Raw genomic sequence first — 17,029 nt, 5'->3', positions numbered from 1 at the left:
TAAAGGGGTCCACTGGGGTGGTATTACTTCCCACAGGTGAAGCTAGGTCCCCGGTGTAGTAGATGAAGATGGTGGTAGGTGGTGTAGTATGAAACAGAGGACACAGGGTTGCAGTCTCTTACCTCTTTACTTGGTTTAAGGCAGCCACAGTCCAGGGTAGTGGATCACGGATGTTGGTGTTGTCCGGCCGGCTTGGAAGCGAATTGGGAATCCCTCTAACCAGGTGGGGTTGGAAGCTTTCCTTCTAGCATGGTGTTGTAGTCCCTTGCTGCCTTAAGCCTCACACAAGGTCCTCACGTTCTCTCTGTCCCCTTGAGGTAGGACACTAACCCGTATGACAGGTAGCTCGAACCTTTTTACAGGATCTCTATCACTACCCAGGCTCTATCTGCTACTGTGTCCTCGGGTGTTAATGGTGGACAGGTAAGTTTCAATCAGCTGTCCATCATTTTCTGCCGTGGGGCATGAAGTTACCCCCACTACCTCGGTCTTCTGGCTACCGGTGTCTGCGCTCAGCGTGGAGGAAGCTCAATCGCAGCTTCTCTCTCCAGCTCTTCACTCTCCTGTGCTTCTTCTCCCTCTCAGTCTCCTACAGACTGCTCTGCTTTCTCCTTCCTTCCTAGGAGCCACAGAATCACTCGTCTCCATAGCCCCAGCTTTCCTTCCTCTCTCCTCGCTCTCCTCTCACCAACTGTCTAACTCCAACTGCCTAGCAACTGCCTAGCAACTGACTCCTCCCGACCAGAGAGAGCAGTTCCCCTGAAGTTGGGTGTAGAGCTCCCCCTTCTGGCCTGGAGTCAGAACAGTGTTGTATGTGCTGAATATCTGTCAAAGTGATCCTTCCTCGCTTCCAAGCGTGAGATCACTCTCCCCATGAGGAAAGCAATGCCACTGTAACAACCGGTTACCTGGGGTGTTACATATACATTTCGACCTCACACCTGTATGGTCTGGGGAGGGAACAGATAAGGGTAAGATAGGAGCATATAACGGTATGAGACCCTGGCATCTTCACCATTCGGGCTAATCCAGAGGACAGGGATAGCCTAGGGCGCCCCTAGTTCAAGGGATCTAGGAGGCGCCCACAGTCTCTTGTCACTATGTGATATTATCATTGGCAACACCTTTTTGGATCCTGTGGCTGCTCTGGCAGGGCAGCTACAACAACTCAGCCTGGAGATGGCACACTTGTGCTCAGTTTCTTTGCAGTGCCCACTGACTCCAGGCTTAGGGCCCGTGGCTCCTGGGAAACCTGGTGAAGCCTAAGATCATTTTGCTGGATAGGTTCTCTGGGGGTTGATATAAGTTCATGGTTTTCAGGGAGGCATTCAAACTTTATTTTAGGTTATGTCCTCACTCCTTGGGTCCTGAGGAGCAACAGGTTGGGATCATAATATCTCTTCTCCAGGGTGACCCTCAAGACTGGGCATTTTCTCTCTCGTCTGATTCCCAGTTACTTTATGAGATGGTAGAGACATTTTTACAGGTTTTGGGTCTTATCTATGACTATCCCGACCATGTATATCTGGCTGGGTCTAAACTACGTCTGCTTCAGCAGGGATACTGTCCATGGGAGGAATATTGCTACGAGTTTCGTAGGTGATCTACAGATACTAGGTGGAATGACCCCATGCTCCAAAGTCAGTTTTGTCAGGGGCTTTCAGCGAGGGTAAAGGATGCCTTTTCTCTGTATGAGACCCCGGTTTCACTGGAGGCGACCATGTGTCTAGCTATCAGTGTAGATCGCTGTCTAAGAGAGAGACAAAAGGTGACATCTCATTTTTCTGGAAGGCATGTGTCTAATGAACCTAGGCCTGAGTCTACTGAGAAACCCATGCAATTGATTGGGGAGACAACACGCTACACCATCCTCCAGAGGATCGGCACAAAAGGGGAGTGTGTTTTTTTGTGGGGCGATGGGTTATTTTGTTGTTTCCTGCCCATACATACATCACAGCAAAACTAAGAAGCCCAGGTTGCGTGGAGGTTAGCAATCTGGGTGTACAGATTTCCTCCCTTGATAACAACAACCACTGATGCATATTCAATGCCCATTCAGGTTCAATACCTATTCGTAAGGGCTAGATCAATGAGATCTTGTGCTATCTCTTGTAAAATGTAAAATATATTTGGCTAAAGCAACATTTTAAAGGAAAAAAATTACAATTTTTATTTTTTTTCATTCCACTTTGCATTAATTCATGTGTAGCACATGAAGGTTTAACAAATGGCCTGACAACAGTTTTCAGATATCTGCGGGGCTACGTTTTTACAATGGTATAACTTTTAGGGAGTCCCTAAAGAACCAGATTTTGAGAATTTCTTGAAAAAATGAAATATTGATGCTAACATTTTAGCCGTTCAACATCCTAACAAATTAAAATTACATTGAAAAAACGACGCAGATGTAAAGTAGACATGTGGGAAAAGTTATTTATCAATTATTTTGTACAGCATGAGAACCTGGCTTAGGAATATAAAAATTGAACTTTTGAAAATTGCTATTTTTAAAACATTTTGGACTAAATTCCGACATTTTCACAAATAAATGCAAAACATATCGCACTAAATTTACCACCAACGTAAAGTACAACGTGTCATGAAAAAACTATCGTAGAATCACTGGAATGTGTTGAAGCGTTCAAATGTTATTACCACATAAATTGACACTGGTCAGATTTCAACAATTGGGCTTGGTCATTAATGGAAAAATTGGCCGTGTCATTAAGGGGTTAACTTCAGTGCTTTCAGACCATTTTTAGACTTATGCTTAGTGCACATGTTTATGATTTGTGGGTGATTAGTTATAGTACAGAGGAAGAAGAGGTGATTGCTCATAGTAGTACAGAGGAAGAGGAGGGGGATACGTGTTAGTACAGAGGAAGAAGAGGTGATTAATGAGAGTACAGAGGAAGAGGAGGTGATTAGTGATAGTACAGAGGAAGAGGAGGGGATTAGTGCTAGTACAGAGGAAGAGGAGTTGATTAGTGATAGTACAGAGGAAAATGATGGGATTATTGACAGTACAGAGGAGATAATTAGTGATTGTAGTACAGAGGAAGAGGATGCGACCAGTGATAGTAGTATTGAGGAAGAGGAGGTGACCAGTGATAGTAGTACAGAGGAAGAGGATGTGACCAGTGATAGTAGTACAGAGGAAGAGGATGTGACCAGTGATAGTAGTACAGAGGAAGAGGAGGTGACCAGTGATAGTAGTACAGAGGAAGAGGAGGTGACAAGTGATAGTAGTACAGAGGAAGAGGATGTGACCAGTGATAGTAGTACAGAGGAAGAGGAGGTGACCAGTGATAGTAGTACAGAGGAAGAGGAGGTGACCAGTGATAGTAGTACAGAGGAAGAGGAGGTGACCAGTGATAGTAGTACAGAGGAAGAGGATGTGATTAGTGATAGCAGTACAGAGGAAGAGGATGTGATTAGTGATAGCAGTACAGAGGAAGAGGAGGTGACCAGTGATAGTAGTACAGAGGAAGAGGATGTGACCAGTGATAGTAGTACAGAGGAAGAGGAGGTGACCAGTGATAGTAGTACAGAGGAAGAGGAGGTGACCAGTGATAGTAGTACAGAGGAAGAGGAGGTGACCAGTGATAGTAGTACAGAGGAAGAGGATGTGACCAGTGATAGTAGTACAGAGGAAGAGGATGTGACCAGTGATAGTAGTACAGAGGAAGAGGAGGTGACCAGTGATAGTAGTACAGAGGAAGAGGAGGTGACCAGTGATAGTAGTACAGAGGAAGAGGAGGTGACCAGTGATAGTAGTACAGAGGAAGAGGATGTGATTAGTGATAGCAGTACAGAGGAAGAGGATGTGATTAGTGATAGCAGTACAGAGGAAGAGGAGGTGACCAGTGATAGTAGTACAGAGGAAGAGGATGTGACCAGTGATAGTAGTACAGAGGAAGAGGAGGTGACCAGTGATAGTAGTACAGAGGAAGAGGAGGTGACCAGTGATAGTAGTACAGAGGAAGAGGAGGTGACCAGTGATAGTAGTACAGAGGAAGAGGATGTGACCAGTGATAGTAGTACAGAGGAAGAGGATGTGACCAGTGATAGTAGTACAGAGGAAGAGGATGTGACCAGTGATAGTAGTACAGAGGAAGAGGAGGTGACCAGTGATAGTAGTACAGAGGAAGAGGATGTGACCAGTGATAGTAGTACAGAGGAAGAGGAGGTGACCAGTGATAGTAGTACAGAGGAAGAGGAGGTGACCAGTGATAGTAGTACAGAGGAAGAGGATGTGACCAGTGATAGTAGTACAGAGGAAGAGGATGTGACCAGTGATAGTAGTACAGAGGAAGAGGATGTGACCAGTGATAGTAGTACAGAGGAAGAGGAGGTGACCAGTGATAGTAGTACAGAGGAAGAGGATGTGACCAGTGATAGTAGTACAGAGGAAGAGGAGGTGACCAGTGATAGTAGTACAGAGGAAGAGGAGGTGACCAGTGATAGTAGTACAGAGGAAGAGGATGTGACCAGTGATAGTAGTACAGAGGAAGAGGAGGTGACCAGTGATAGTAGTACAGAGGAAGAGGAGGTGACCAGTGATAGTAGTACAGAGGAAGAGGATGTGACCAGTGATAGTAGTACAGAGGAAGAGGAGGTGACCAGTGATAGTAGTACAGAGGAAGAGGAGGTGACCAGTGATAGTAGTACAGAGGAAGAGGAGGTGACCAGTGATAGTAGTACAGAGGAAGAGGATGTGATTAGTGATAGCAGTACAGAGGAAGAGGATGTGATTAGTGATAGCAGTACAGAGGAAGAGGAGGTGACCAGTGATAGTAGTACAGAGGAAGAGGATGTGACCAGTGATAGTAGTACAGAGGAAGAGGAGGTGACCAGTGATAGTAGTACAGAGGAAGAGGAGGTGACCAGTGATAGTAGTACAGAGGAAGAGGAGGTGACCAGTGATAGTAGTACAGAGGAAGAGGATGTGACCAGTGATAGTAGTACAGAGGAAGAGGATGTGACCAGTGATAGTAGTACAGAGGAAGAGGATGTGACCAGTGATAGTAGTACAGAGGAAGAGGAGGTGACCAGTGATAGTAGTACAGAGGAAGAGGATGTGACCAGTGATAGTAGTACAGAGGAAGAGGAGGTGACCAGTGATAGTAGTACAGAGGAAGAGGAGGTGACCAGTGATAGTAGTACAGAGGAAGAGGATGTGACCAGTGATAGTAGTACAGAGGAAGAGGAGGTGACCAGTGATAGTAGTACAGAGGAAGAGGAGGTGACCAGTGATAGTAGTACAGAGGAAGAGGAGGTGACCAGTGATAGTAGTACAGAGGAAGAGGATGTGATTAGTGATAGCAGTACAGAGGAAGAGGATGTGATTAGTGATAGCAGTACAGAGGAAGAGGAGGTGACCAGTGATAGTAGTACAGAGGAAGAGGAGGTGACCAGTGATAGTAGTACAGAGGAAGAGGAGGTGACCAGTGATAGTAGTACAGAGGAAGAGGAGGTGACCAGTGATAGTAGTACAGAGGAAGAGGATGTGATCAGTGATAGTAGTACAGAGGAAGAGGATGTGACCAGTGATAGTAGTACAGAGGAAGAGGAGGTGACCAGTGATAGTAGTACAGAGGAAGAGGAGGTGACCAGTGATAGTAGTACAGAGGAAGAGGATGTGATCAGTGATAGTAGTACAGAGGAAGAGGAGGTGACCAGTGATAGTAGTACAGAGGAAGAGGAGGTGACCAGTGATAGTAGTACAGAGGAAGAGGAGGTGACCAGTGATAGTAGTACAGAGGAAGAGGATGTGATTAGTGATAGCAGTACAGAGGAAGAGGAGGTGACCAGTGATAGTAGTACAGAGGAAGAGGATGTGATCAGTGATAGTAGTACAGAGGAAGAGGAGGTGATTAGTGATAGCATTACAGAGGAAGAGGAGGTGACCAGTGATAGTACAGAGGATGTGACCAGTGATAGTAGTACAGAAGAAGAAGAGGTGATTATAGCATTACAGAGGAAGAGATGATTAGTGATAGTAGTACAGAGAAAGATGAGGTAAAAAATGATAGTAGTACAGAGGAAGAGGAGGTAATTAGTGATAGTAATAGAGAGGTTGCTGTCTTTGGCAGATCAGAAGTTGCCTGCCATGGTTGACAATTTGTATGATGAGCAACTAATGGAGTTATTGACAAATGAGGTGGCAATAAAGGAGTTAACATAACACTTAAGATCCAGCACCTTCCGCATTGGAAACGGTTTACATCACAGTGTAGGGACGCTCACAATCTAACCGGAGACACACCTCGCGAGATTGTCCATCTCCTGGAGTAAAGCTATAGGTTATTTTCACTCAAGCAAAAGTATGACTGAATGTTGTGGACCACATTATAAGAAAGAGACAGGGATGAAAACTGCAAAAAAAGAAAGATTTTAGGGCGATGTTTGATTATAGGTGTCATAGGATAGGAGTAAAGGAAAGTGTCTGCCGATATTCAACGTCTTCAGTCGGGGCAACCAAACAACTCAAGTTCTTCCGATACTTTATAGAACATTTCACAGAGATCTTCATACTCAGGTTCCTGGCACTGTCTGTCATTCGGCCACCACTCGATCCAGGTGTCGCTTCCAATTACATAGGAGTAGCTAAGGAGCGAGTAAAAAAATATGATGAAAATATGATGTCTCATTCGATCTATGCTAATACCGAATGTGGTCATGGTTGGAAACTTACTGTACATAGTGATGGTGGAAGAGTGTACATGGGGAAAAAAAATTATATTTTTCAGGAACAGGTTGACACCGCCACATTCCTAACTACAAGAGCATATTTGCATAGTTTATTCCCCAGAGGAGCATTGCATGGCTATAGGCCTCCTCACGCCGGCTTGGAACTCAACACAAGGAGTGACATTACCCTTTAAATACAAAAGTGGCTACATGCCCATCTGAGCACCGGAATGTTAAGTGACCGATGACTTTATGTCCTTTACCGCAGCAGTTTCTTTTGCTCATTTATCTAAAGTCCATGTGTCCAACTCATTATTATAATTGAGCCCTTTTTGGCTTTTTTTTTGTTTTTAGATTTTTTCCTTGTTCATTTCAAATTTGTGTCTTATTCTCAATTTAATTGGTGCTTTTTCTATTTGTTCACCTGTTTTTTTGTTTTTATTTTTGCTTTTTTTTTTAGTTCGCCATTGTGAATGGAGTTTTAGGATTTCCAGATTTTTTTCGATTCATTATTTGCTCCTCCTTCAAAAAAAAAAATCACAAAATTTGGTGCAATCGTACTTCAGTCACCCACTGGAGTGATTTCATTCATTCATGTCTGAAATTTTTGTGCAAATTTTAGTCGAACAAATCATCGGATTAATACTGCGAAGTGGGATAAGGAGCGAAGTGATGGAGATTTTAATTTGGAAGTTGTCCCCCCTGCCTATTCTCTTGCATACGTACTCTCCTGCGCTTCCACCTACCTCTGGGTATCCGCGTGCCAAAGATCCCTGGACTTTCCAAATATCAAGTAATCGAGTCCTTCCTTCAATTTTAAAGTCTCCCGACACTTTTTGTGACTGATGAAATCGCGTTTGTTCCCCTGAGCAGCTGCGTCTGTTCCTGTGTCAATTGAAGAAAAAAAAAAACATGACTTTTACACCGACACATTGATTGCTGCGTGTTCCCTCTATATTTTAAGTAATTTCTCCCCTAGTTTAAGAAAAATCTGATCAATAAGGCAATCTGAGATAAGGGACAATGTGACGTAGTTTGGGTCCTTTTTATTTCTCCAACATCACAGCCATACGAGAGCTTGTTTAATTTACTAGGATTGGTTGCACTTTTTAATGGCATCATTCATTTTACCATATAACGTATTGAAAAATTAGGAAAAATATTGCAATTTCAGTGATATTTTGAAAAAAAAAAATGTAATTCCGTCATTGTTTTTCAGGATTTGTTTCAACAATGTTCATTATGTTGTAAAGCAGATCTGAGAAATAATGTTAAGTTTTGATCTCTGGTTATTGTATTTTTGTGAGATTTGCAGGTGGGACTTTTATGAATTAGACAATACCAAGTATACCAAATACAAATATATATATATATATATATATATATATATATATATATGTATAAATTATAAAAAAAAATATATATATATATATATATATATAGTATAATTTGTACATTTGTATTCGTCCTTGGAATTTGAGCCTGCGCTCAGTTGATCGCTTGTTCTCCGCGCTTTGCTTTTTTATTTTTATGTTGATTTTTCTCTTCTTTGCTACCATATTATATTTTGATCTGTTTTATTTTCATTTAGTGAGGAAATAGATCGCTTGTTCTCCGCGCTTTGCTTTTTTATTTTTATGCTGATTTTTCTCTTCTTTGCTACCATATTATATTATATTTTGATCTGTTTTATTTTCAGTTAGTGAGGAAATACACATATATATTTTTTGCATAATTTGTACGTTTGTATTCGTCCTAGGAATTTGAGCCTGCGCTCGGTTGATCGCTTGTTCTCCGCGCTTTGCTTTTTTATTTTTATGTTGATTTTTCTCTTCTTTGCCACCATATTACGTTTTGATCTCTTTTTATTGTCATTTTGTGAGGAATCGAAATTCCACAAATTCTGATGTTTCAATGTTCCCTTTCTGAATTTGCAGATCGGACTTTTTGTAGATCGGACTTATGGATCCAAAAATAACAAATACTGTGTTCTTATTTGTTTATTTGGGAACTGAAAAATGGGCTGACTTAAAAGTTATTTTTAAAATTATATATAAATTTATTTATATATTTTACATCATTTGAACATTTTTGGTTGTTCCAGGATTTCAGCCTACGCTCAGTTGATGGCTTCTTCTCCATTGCAGTATATGGTAAAGTTGAGGTTACAAGGCCGTGGAATCAAAGGCAAAGCCACTACAGAAGTTATCAGAGAAGACACTACATGGAAAACATGGCCGGAGTTTTCCTAAAGCATTTTCTGCTTCTACAAAGATGCTGCGTGCACATACTCTAAGACATCTGCCTGCAGCAGGAGCCTCCCCCCTTATGCTCTATCTTCAGTAGGACAAAATACCAGTCCTTGAGTAATACGCAGATTAGAAGGAGATTCACCCGAGTTCTCTGCAAGAATTCTACAAAGCAGACTGATTCAGAAACTTTCAGAAAACAATGTAAAATCCCAGTGAGATCATCTACATATCTTGCTTATTATAAAAATTTAGACGTGTTGTCGCTTAAAGGGGTCGTCCACCTCAGAGAATATTTTTTTAGGTTAAATGTATGTATTTTGGGCAAAAAAAGCATTTGTTCCTTTGGTGCATGAATAAAAACAAAATTGTACCGTTTGACTTTTTACAAGGTCTTTTGCCATCTGTTGTCAAGAATCAGCTGAGAAGAGCTCAGAAGAGAACAAATAATAGGGCAGCAAAGTCTCCAGCCATTGTAGAGGTTCCGCTATAAATTTTAGCTGTAACATAGGGGATATCAGGGGAGAAACCTCAACCTATTGTCCTCTCCCCCTTTAATAAGGAGTAAATGGTATTACCTGTCTTAAAGACTTGAGAAATATACATCACATATCGGTCATAGTCCTTTCCATACTGAGCCTCCAGGAGAGACACCTTGAAAGCTACAAAGAGGAAAAATGGGGTTCAATCAAAGCCCTCATCACAAGCTAAAAGTACAGCAGGGACAGATGGCGAGACTTAGGGAACTAAATTCAGCTTGAATATGAGGTGTTGTGGTCAAGCAACTCACCATGGTCTATCCCGGCTTCGCAGGCTTTATTCATCCTATCTAATGCACTGAAGTTTTCTGTCTGTTGGGCCATCACACAATTCCCTTTAGGGCATAAACATCAATAGGTGCAACAGAATTAGCTTTGATGGAGTCTTTGTGGTAAGTAAAACTAGAGGTGCAGCTCTAGAGGAGTCTTGAGGATATAAAGAGAAGACAGTTGATAAGAAGGTGGTTACTGATAGGAAAATGATAAGTGGTTAGTGATAAGGAGGAGGGAACTGATAGGAAGGAGGTGACTGATAAGAAGGAGGTGACTGACAAGAAGGAGGTGACTGATAAGAAGGAGGTGACTGACAAGAAGGAGGTGACTGATAAGAAGGAGGTGACTGACAAGAAGGAGGTGACTGATAAGAAGGAGGTGACTGACAAGAAGGAGGTGACTGATGAGAAGGAGGTGACTGATGAGAAGGAAGTTACTGATGAGGAGATTACAGATAAGATAGGGTTTAGTGATAAGAAGGAGGTGATTGATAGGAAGGTGGTTACTGATAAGATGGTGACTGATAAGAAGCAGGTCACTGATTAGGAGGTGACTTATAAGAAGGTGGTTACTGATAAGGAAGTGACTGATAAGAAGGTGGTTACTCATAAGTAGGAGGTGACTGATAAGAAGGTGGTTACTGATAATATTAAAGTGGTTGCTTATAGGAAGGAAGTTATTGATCAGAAGGAGGTAACTGATATGAAGGTGGTTAGTTATATGAAGGAGGTGACTGATAAGAAGGTGGTGACTGATAAGAAGGAGGTGACTGATAAGAAGGAGGTGATTGATAGGAAGGTGGTTACTGATAAGAAGGTAGTTACTGATAAGAAGGTGGTTACTGAGAAGAAGGAGGTGACTGATAAGAAGGAGGTTACTGATAAGAAGGAGGTGACTGATAAGAAGGTGGTTACTGATGAAAGTGGTTGCTTATAGGAAGGAGGTTATTGATCAGAAGGAGGTAACTGATATGAAGGTGGTTAGTGATAAGAAGGAGGTGACTGATAAGAAGGTGGTGACTGATAAGAAGGATGTGACTGATAAGAAGGAGGTGACTGATAAGAAGGATGTGACTGATAAGAAGGAGGTGACTGGCTAGAATTTGGTTACTGATGAGAAGGAAGTTACTGATGAGGAGATTACAGATAAGATAGGGTTTAGTGATAAGAAGGATGTGACTGATAAGAAGATGGTTACTGATAAGAAGGTGACTGATAAGAAGGTGGTTACTGATAAGAAAGATGTGACTGATAGGAAGTAGGTTACTGATAAGAAGGTGGTTACTGATAAGGAGGTGACTGATAAGAAGGTGGTTACTGATAAGAAGGAGGTGACTGATAAGAAGGTGGTGACTGATAAGAAGGAGGTGACTGATAAGAAGGTGGTGACTGATAAGAAGGAGGTAACTGATAAGAAGGTGGTTACTGATAATATGAAAGTGGTTGCTTATAGGAAGGAAGTTATTGATCAGAAGGAGGTAACTAATATGAAGGTGGTTAGTGATAAGAAGGAGGTGACTGATAAGAAGGTGGTGACTGATAAGAAGGAGGTGACTAATAAGAAGGTGGTTACTGATAAGGAGGTGACTGATAAGAAGGTGGTTACTGATAAGAAGGAGGTGACTGATAAGAAGGTGGTCACTGATAAGAAGGAGGTGACTGATAAGAAGGTGGTTACTGATAAGAAGGAGGTGACTGATAAGAAGGTGATTACTGATAATATGAAAGTGGTTGCTTATAGGAAGGAGGTTATTGATCAGAAGGAGGTAACTGATATGAAGGTGGTTAGTGATAAGGAGGTGACTGATAAGAAGGTGGTGACTGATAAGAAGGAGGTTACTGATAAGAAGGTGGTGACTGATAAGAAGGAGGTGACTGATAAGAAGGTGTTGACTGATAAGAAGGAGGTGACTGATAAGAAGGTGGTTACTGATAATATGAAAGTAGAAGCTTATAAAAAGGATGTTATTGATTAGAAGGTAACTGATTGGGTTACTTATACCTTTTGCAATGGGTAGTGTGAATAAGACAACCTAACGCCATTCCTTGTGTGTGGCATACAGCTCACCCAGGACAGCAGGCCACCACGTGGTCGGCTTCCTCGATTACTAGGGGCATGCTAGTGCTCATGCCCCTTATTCCCTCTAGAAGTCACACCATTCTACAATGGGTTTCCGGTATTAGGACTCACCCAGAGCGCAGCGACACACGTCTCCTTGGCACAGCGTACTCAATAACTTGTCACCTTCATCTTTGTGGTAGAACTTGGTACAACGACTTTCTACAAGAATAAACCAAGTACACACTTTAGAAAGACTATGTGCTTTGACCAAATCGGAACGTAGTCTTTCCAGATGGTCCTCAGTACTTAGCTTAGTCCCCAGCCTAAAATGTGAGGGGTTCTAGTAACTTAGAGAAGGTACCTGGTGTGTAATAGTCATAGATGGAGACTGAGGCCGGCTGGATAAGCTCCACATTGAAGAACTGATGAGCATTAAACTTCAGACATTCCTCCTCTACATGAGACACCTTACAGGAGAAGACATGAGAACGTTCTTCACGCGACTTATTTACAATTACTGAGATGGACCTTTATCATTTCCCCATGCTGTGGTCCTCTCCTCACCTTGTCCAGGTAGATGATGAGCGTGCCTCTATCAAATTCTCCTTTGTTGATCTCAAAATCAGAGATGTATCTGTCCACTCCTTTTTTGAGCTGAAGGGAGGAGACACATTTTATTTTAGTGGAACATCCCAATTTTTGCACAAATCGTGAACAATAAACTTGAGGGTTAAATAAATTCTCCTGCTCCGAGGGGCTTCAAGAATAAGGAGGCCATCCACACCTTCAGGCTTAGTGAGAGTCATCTGGGAGGAGCCTCACAATCTAATCAACAAAAGCCTGCCTCCAGTTTACAGCCCCGCCTCCAACGTCTGCAGTCCAGCCGCCAATCAAGTAGGAAGTGGCAGTCACATGGCATCTGCTCTGTTTTCATCTTTTTGACAAATGTGTCCATTTTCAGGTCTTTAATACTAAAGATGAACTAAGCTAAAAACCTGATAAAGAATAAAAAAAAAGGACATCGCGGGAAAAAACTATGGGGCTAGCACACCACAAGTGGCCACATGGTGGCGCTGTACCATGCAGCTTTGGCTGTGACTGGAGTATAAGACGAGTAGTGACTCAAAGTGGGTACAATTGAAGTGGGATTGCACTAATAGGGCTTAGTGACACGTTACCCTCCGTGTTTTGTCCTCGGCGTCACTCACCTTCTTCAGATCTTCAATATCAGGAGAGAATCCGGTCATCATGGAGACGTCTAGGATGGACATTGTGGCGTCCACCGGTTTCAGGTGCCTGAGAGATACTGAGTGTCACTACTGCACATATGGTGGGCGATGGGTCATTGGGAGCTGATGGATCTAATAGCCGGAGACTCACAAACCTACAAGAAGTGATCGCCCCCTAGTGGTGGCTGCAGGACATTGCTATAATGGCGTCCCATCACAGAACCCATAGCAGTGGCGTGACCCGCCCTTATGGTAGACAGGCCAGAATACATTGATGCTGAGCATTTTCCTTGCCCTTTAAGAACTATGAAGACAAACCTGAAGCAGATAGTAATAGACACTGTTCCCAAGGCCCCGTCTGGTCTTGGTGCTGAAGAATAAAAAAAATAAACCTCAATCAATGTATTTACTAATATAAATGGTATAAGTACACCTGAACTCATTGAGCTGATGTAGCAGGGCTGGAATTATCCTATCCTATCGCAGTCAAATCCTCTCTGACCATGATTATTACGCCTCTAAGTCGAGCCATCATTTTTTAGAGTTTAACCATTGTGTATAGGTGAACTATCCTTCTCCAGAGCTCATTTAATTTTTTCAAGACATTAACCATCCTTCTCTAAGGTGAATCGTACTTCGCTAGAGTTGAACCATTCTTGCATTAAGGTAAAAGATTATTCCATTATGTTGTAGCCAATTGACAGAATGGTGCTGTTCCAGCTAATATCAGGGTTATCTCTCTGCCAGAAAATACTGTAGTCTAATTCCCAGTTATATTTGTTGTATGCTGGTTAGAGTATTTCTGCTGCCACCAAGCAGTCATCATTATTTTTGTAAAGCTATCAACATCTGTTATAGCCCATAATATTTATTTTCCTGCCACTCCTCCCTTTGTGTGATTATTTTTTTGAATACAATCTTTTCTGGTTAAGACTAGGGTTGAGCGAAACGGGTCGGCCATTTTCAGAAGTCGCCGACTTTTGGCAAAGTCGGGTTTCATGAAATCCGACCCGACTAGAGTTGAGCGACCTTGACATTTTTAGAGTCGAGCCGGGTTTTGCGAAACCCGACTATGTCCAAAGTCGGGTCGAGTGAAATCGGCCGATTATGACGTAAAGTCGGGATCGACCGAAACACGAAACCCAATGCAAGTCAATGGGGCAGCATAGTCGGCAGTGAGTGGGGGCCAGGAAAACACCTAGAGTGCCCATTTTAATGTCAAAACCATCCATTCTTCTTAATGAAGCTTGTCAAGCGTAATTTACCTTATAATAATTGGAAGGCATTTGAAATTGGGGGTCATTTGGCTAAAGTTGTGGGGGGTAGGGCTGGTTCAAGTAATTAGTGGGCCCAGGAAATCTGGACCACGTCACGGCAGTGGAGCAGGGAGAGGTAAGTATTTCAACTTTGCAAGTGCTGTGAACCTGAGCAAGCAGGGGGGGCCCACTCGTTGGCATTGGCACTGGCACAGGGCCCCTCAAAGTACAGCGGTGTGTTTGCACGGCGGGGGCGCCTCCCACCGGCAGCAACACTTTTGCGTACTATGAGAGGCCCTGTGCCAGTGACGTCGCCAACTAGTATTCCTCCCCCCACCTGATGAAGGAACCTGCACTTTCATCTGCACCTTCCTCTTTGTCCCCGTGTAAGGTGGTATGGTATGCGGGAAGAGCAACCTGACTTTCAGCAGGGTCACAATGTTGTTGTGTAGCGTGCACGGGGAATGTTGCGTTATGGGTCAATGTACCAGCAGACTCATCTATCACTGGCTGGGCAATGGGCACGATGAAGTGGAAACACAGATATAGGCCCAAAGAAGAAAGTGGGCTAAATGCAGTTCAAAATTGGTAACACAGGAATAACCAGGGGGCATTGCAGTGGAGGACAACTGGAATGAGAGGCTGACACAGAGAGTAGGGCCAAATCAGTAAGTAGTCGAAATGCAGTTCAAAATTGGCAACCGTAGTAAACAGGCGGCACAGCTTTGTTCAGTGGAGGAGAACAGCAAGGAGTGGCAGACACCGATAGTAGGCCCCAAACCAACTAGTACGCCAAATGCAGTTGTTCCATTTAACCACAATTTAATGAGAGCCTGAAGATAGAAGCTCAGGAAAGGCAACCTGGGGAACACCTTGGAGTGTAACACACCATCTCTCTCCACCCCATACCCATTTTGTATGGCCTAATGCAGTGTACTTTTCTACAACTACTAAACGAGAGTCGGAAGACTGAAGCAATGGCAAGGAAACCTGGGGAACACCTTAGAGTGTAACACACCCTCTCTCTACACCCCATACCCAATTTGAAGGTCTAATGCAGTGTAGTTTCCAAGAACTACTAAACGAGAGCCGGAAGATCGAAGCTCAGGAAAGGCAACCTGGGGAACACCTTGGAGTGTAACACACCCTCTCGCTACACCCCATACCCAATTTGAAGGCCTAATGCAGCGTAGTTTCCAACAACTACTAAACGAGAGCCGGAAGATCGAAGCTCAGGAAAGGCAACCTGGGGAACACCTTGGAGTGTAACAAACCCTCTCTCTACACCCCATACCCAATTTGTAGGCCTAATGCAGCGTAGTTTCCGACAACTACTAAACGAGAGCATGAAGATCGAAGCTCAGGAAAGGCAACCTGGGGAACACCTTGGAGTGTAACACACCCTCTCTCTACACCCCATACCCAATTTGTAGGCCTAATGCAGCGTAGTTTCCGACAACTACTAAACGAGAGCCGGAATATCGAAGCTCAGGAAAGGCAACCTGGGGAACACCTTGGAGTGTAACACACCCTCTCTCTACACCCCATACCCAATTTGAAGGCCTAATGCAGTGTAGTTTCCAAGAACTACTAAACGAGAGCCGGAAGATCGAAGCTCAGGAAAGGCAACCTGGGGAACACCTTGGAGTGGAACACACCATCTCTCTACACCCCATACCCAATTTGAAGGCCTAATGCAGCGTAGTTTCCAACAACTACTAAACGAGAGCCGGTAGATCGAAGCTCAGGAAAGGCAACCTGGGGAACACCTTGGAGTGTAACACAACGTCTCTCTACACCACGGAAGGGATGATTCTTAGGAAGGAAGGCTGTTGGAAATAAGCATTGCGCGTCCGAGGGTGATTAGATTCTTATTAGGTATATACTCACCCTCGGACGCGCCCTGCTTCTTTATTTGTAATGAATGTTTATTTGCAATGTGGTGTTGACTTTCTCTATTATTTTGGTAATTAATGATTTTATTATTTTCATTATTTTGCATCTTCTCGGCAATAATATAAAGAAGACGCGACAGGACAACACTCGGTGGATGCCATATGTGTGTTTTCAATTTAAAAAAACTTTCAGTTAACTACTTGCAGGAGAAAGTAATTGTAGCTGGTGGCCATTTTTAGTACTGTACCAGATTTTAGTTGTGTGTTTGTTTTTAATGTTAAAATGTCTGCATTTGATATCTCACCAGTATTTTCTTTTTTATAAGCAAAATACTTATTTTTATATTTTCTGATGTTGGTTCCAGGGGTACACGGCCAGCAGTGCCCTGGTCAGTGTAGTAGTAGTTGAAAGAATGGACCGCAGACAGGCATCGAAGGCCTAAAATAAAAACACATGGCTGTAGGCAATTTTAAATTGGTTCCAGGGGTACACGGACAGCAGTGGTGTGGTCAGTGGAGGCCTAGTGGAAGGAGTGACCGCAGACAGGCATCGAAGGCCTAAAATAATAACACATGGCTGTAGGCAATTTTAAATTGGTTCCAGGGGTACACGGGCAGCAGTGACCTGGTCAGTGTAGTAGTAGTTGAAAGAATGGACCGCAGACAGGCATCGAAGGCCTAAAATAAAAAAATTGGGCTGGCTGTAGGCAATTTTAAATTGGTTCCAGGGGTACACGGACAGCAGTGGTGTGGTCAGTGGAGGCCTAGTGGAAGGAGTGACCGCAGACAGGCATCGAAGGCCTAAAATAATAACACATGGCTGTAGGCAATTTT

At 43.1% G+C, this 17,029-nt stretch overlaps 1 protein-coding gene across 1 annotated transcript in view; it reads right to left on the bottom strand.

The window, feature by feature from the left end:
• Positions 1–6,403: 6,403 nt before the first annotated feature.
• Positions 6,404–17,029, bottom strand: part of LOC138677284 (complement C3-like) — a 103,005-nt gene continuing 92,379 nt past the window's right edge. The window contains exons 33-41 of the mRNA XM_069767315.1: positions 13,363–13,414; positions 13,024–13,111; positions 12,380–12,469; positions 12,177–12,282; positions 11,945–12,034; positions 9,733–9,816; positions 9,521–9,604; positions 7,440–7,578; positions 6,404–6,609 (exon numbers count right to left, since the gene is read on the bottom strand). Coding sequence (XP_069623416.1) covers positions 6,468–6,609; positions 7,440–7,578; positions 9,521–9,604; positions 9,733–9,816; positions 11,945–12,034; positions 12,177–12,282; positions 12,380–12,469; positions 13,024–13,111; positions 13,363–13,414 — 875 coding nt within the window. The 3' untranslated portion in view covers positions 6,404–6,467. The remainder of the gene's footprint in view (positions 6,610–7,439; positions 7,579–9,520; positions 9,605–9,732; positions 9,817–11,944; positions 12,035–12,176; positions 12,283–12,379; positions 12,470–13,023; positions 13,112–13,362; positions 13,415–17,029) is intronic.

Source organism: Ranitomeya imitator, chromosome 4, assembly GCF_032444005.1.
Source record: "Ranitomeya imitator isolate aRanImi1 chromosome 4, aRanImi1.pri, whole genome shotgun sequence".
Taxonomy (NCBI): Eukaryota; Metazoa; Chordata; class Amphibia; order Anura; family Dendrobatidae; genus Ranitomeya; species Ranitomeya imitator.
Note: the sequence above shows the minus strand (reverse complement) of the source record. Positions and strands in the feature narration are given on the sequence as shown.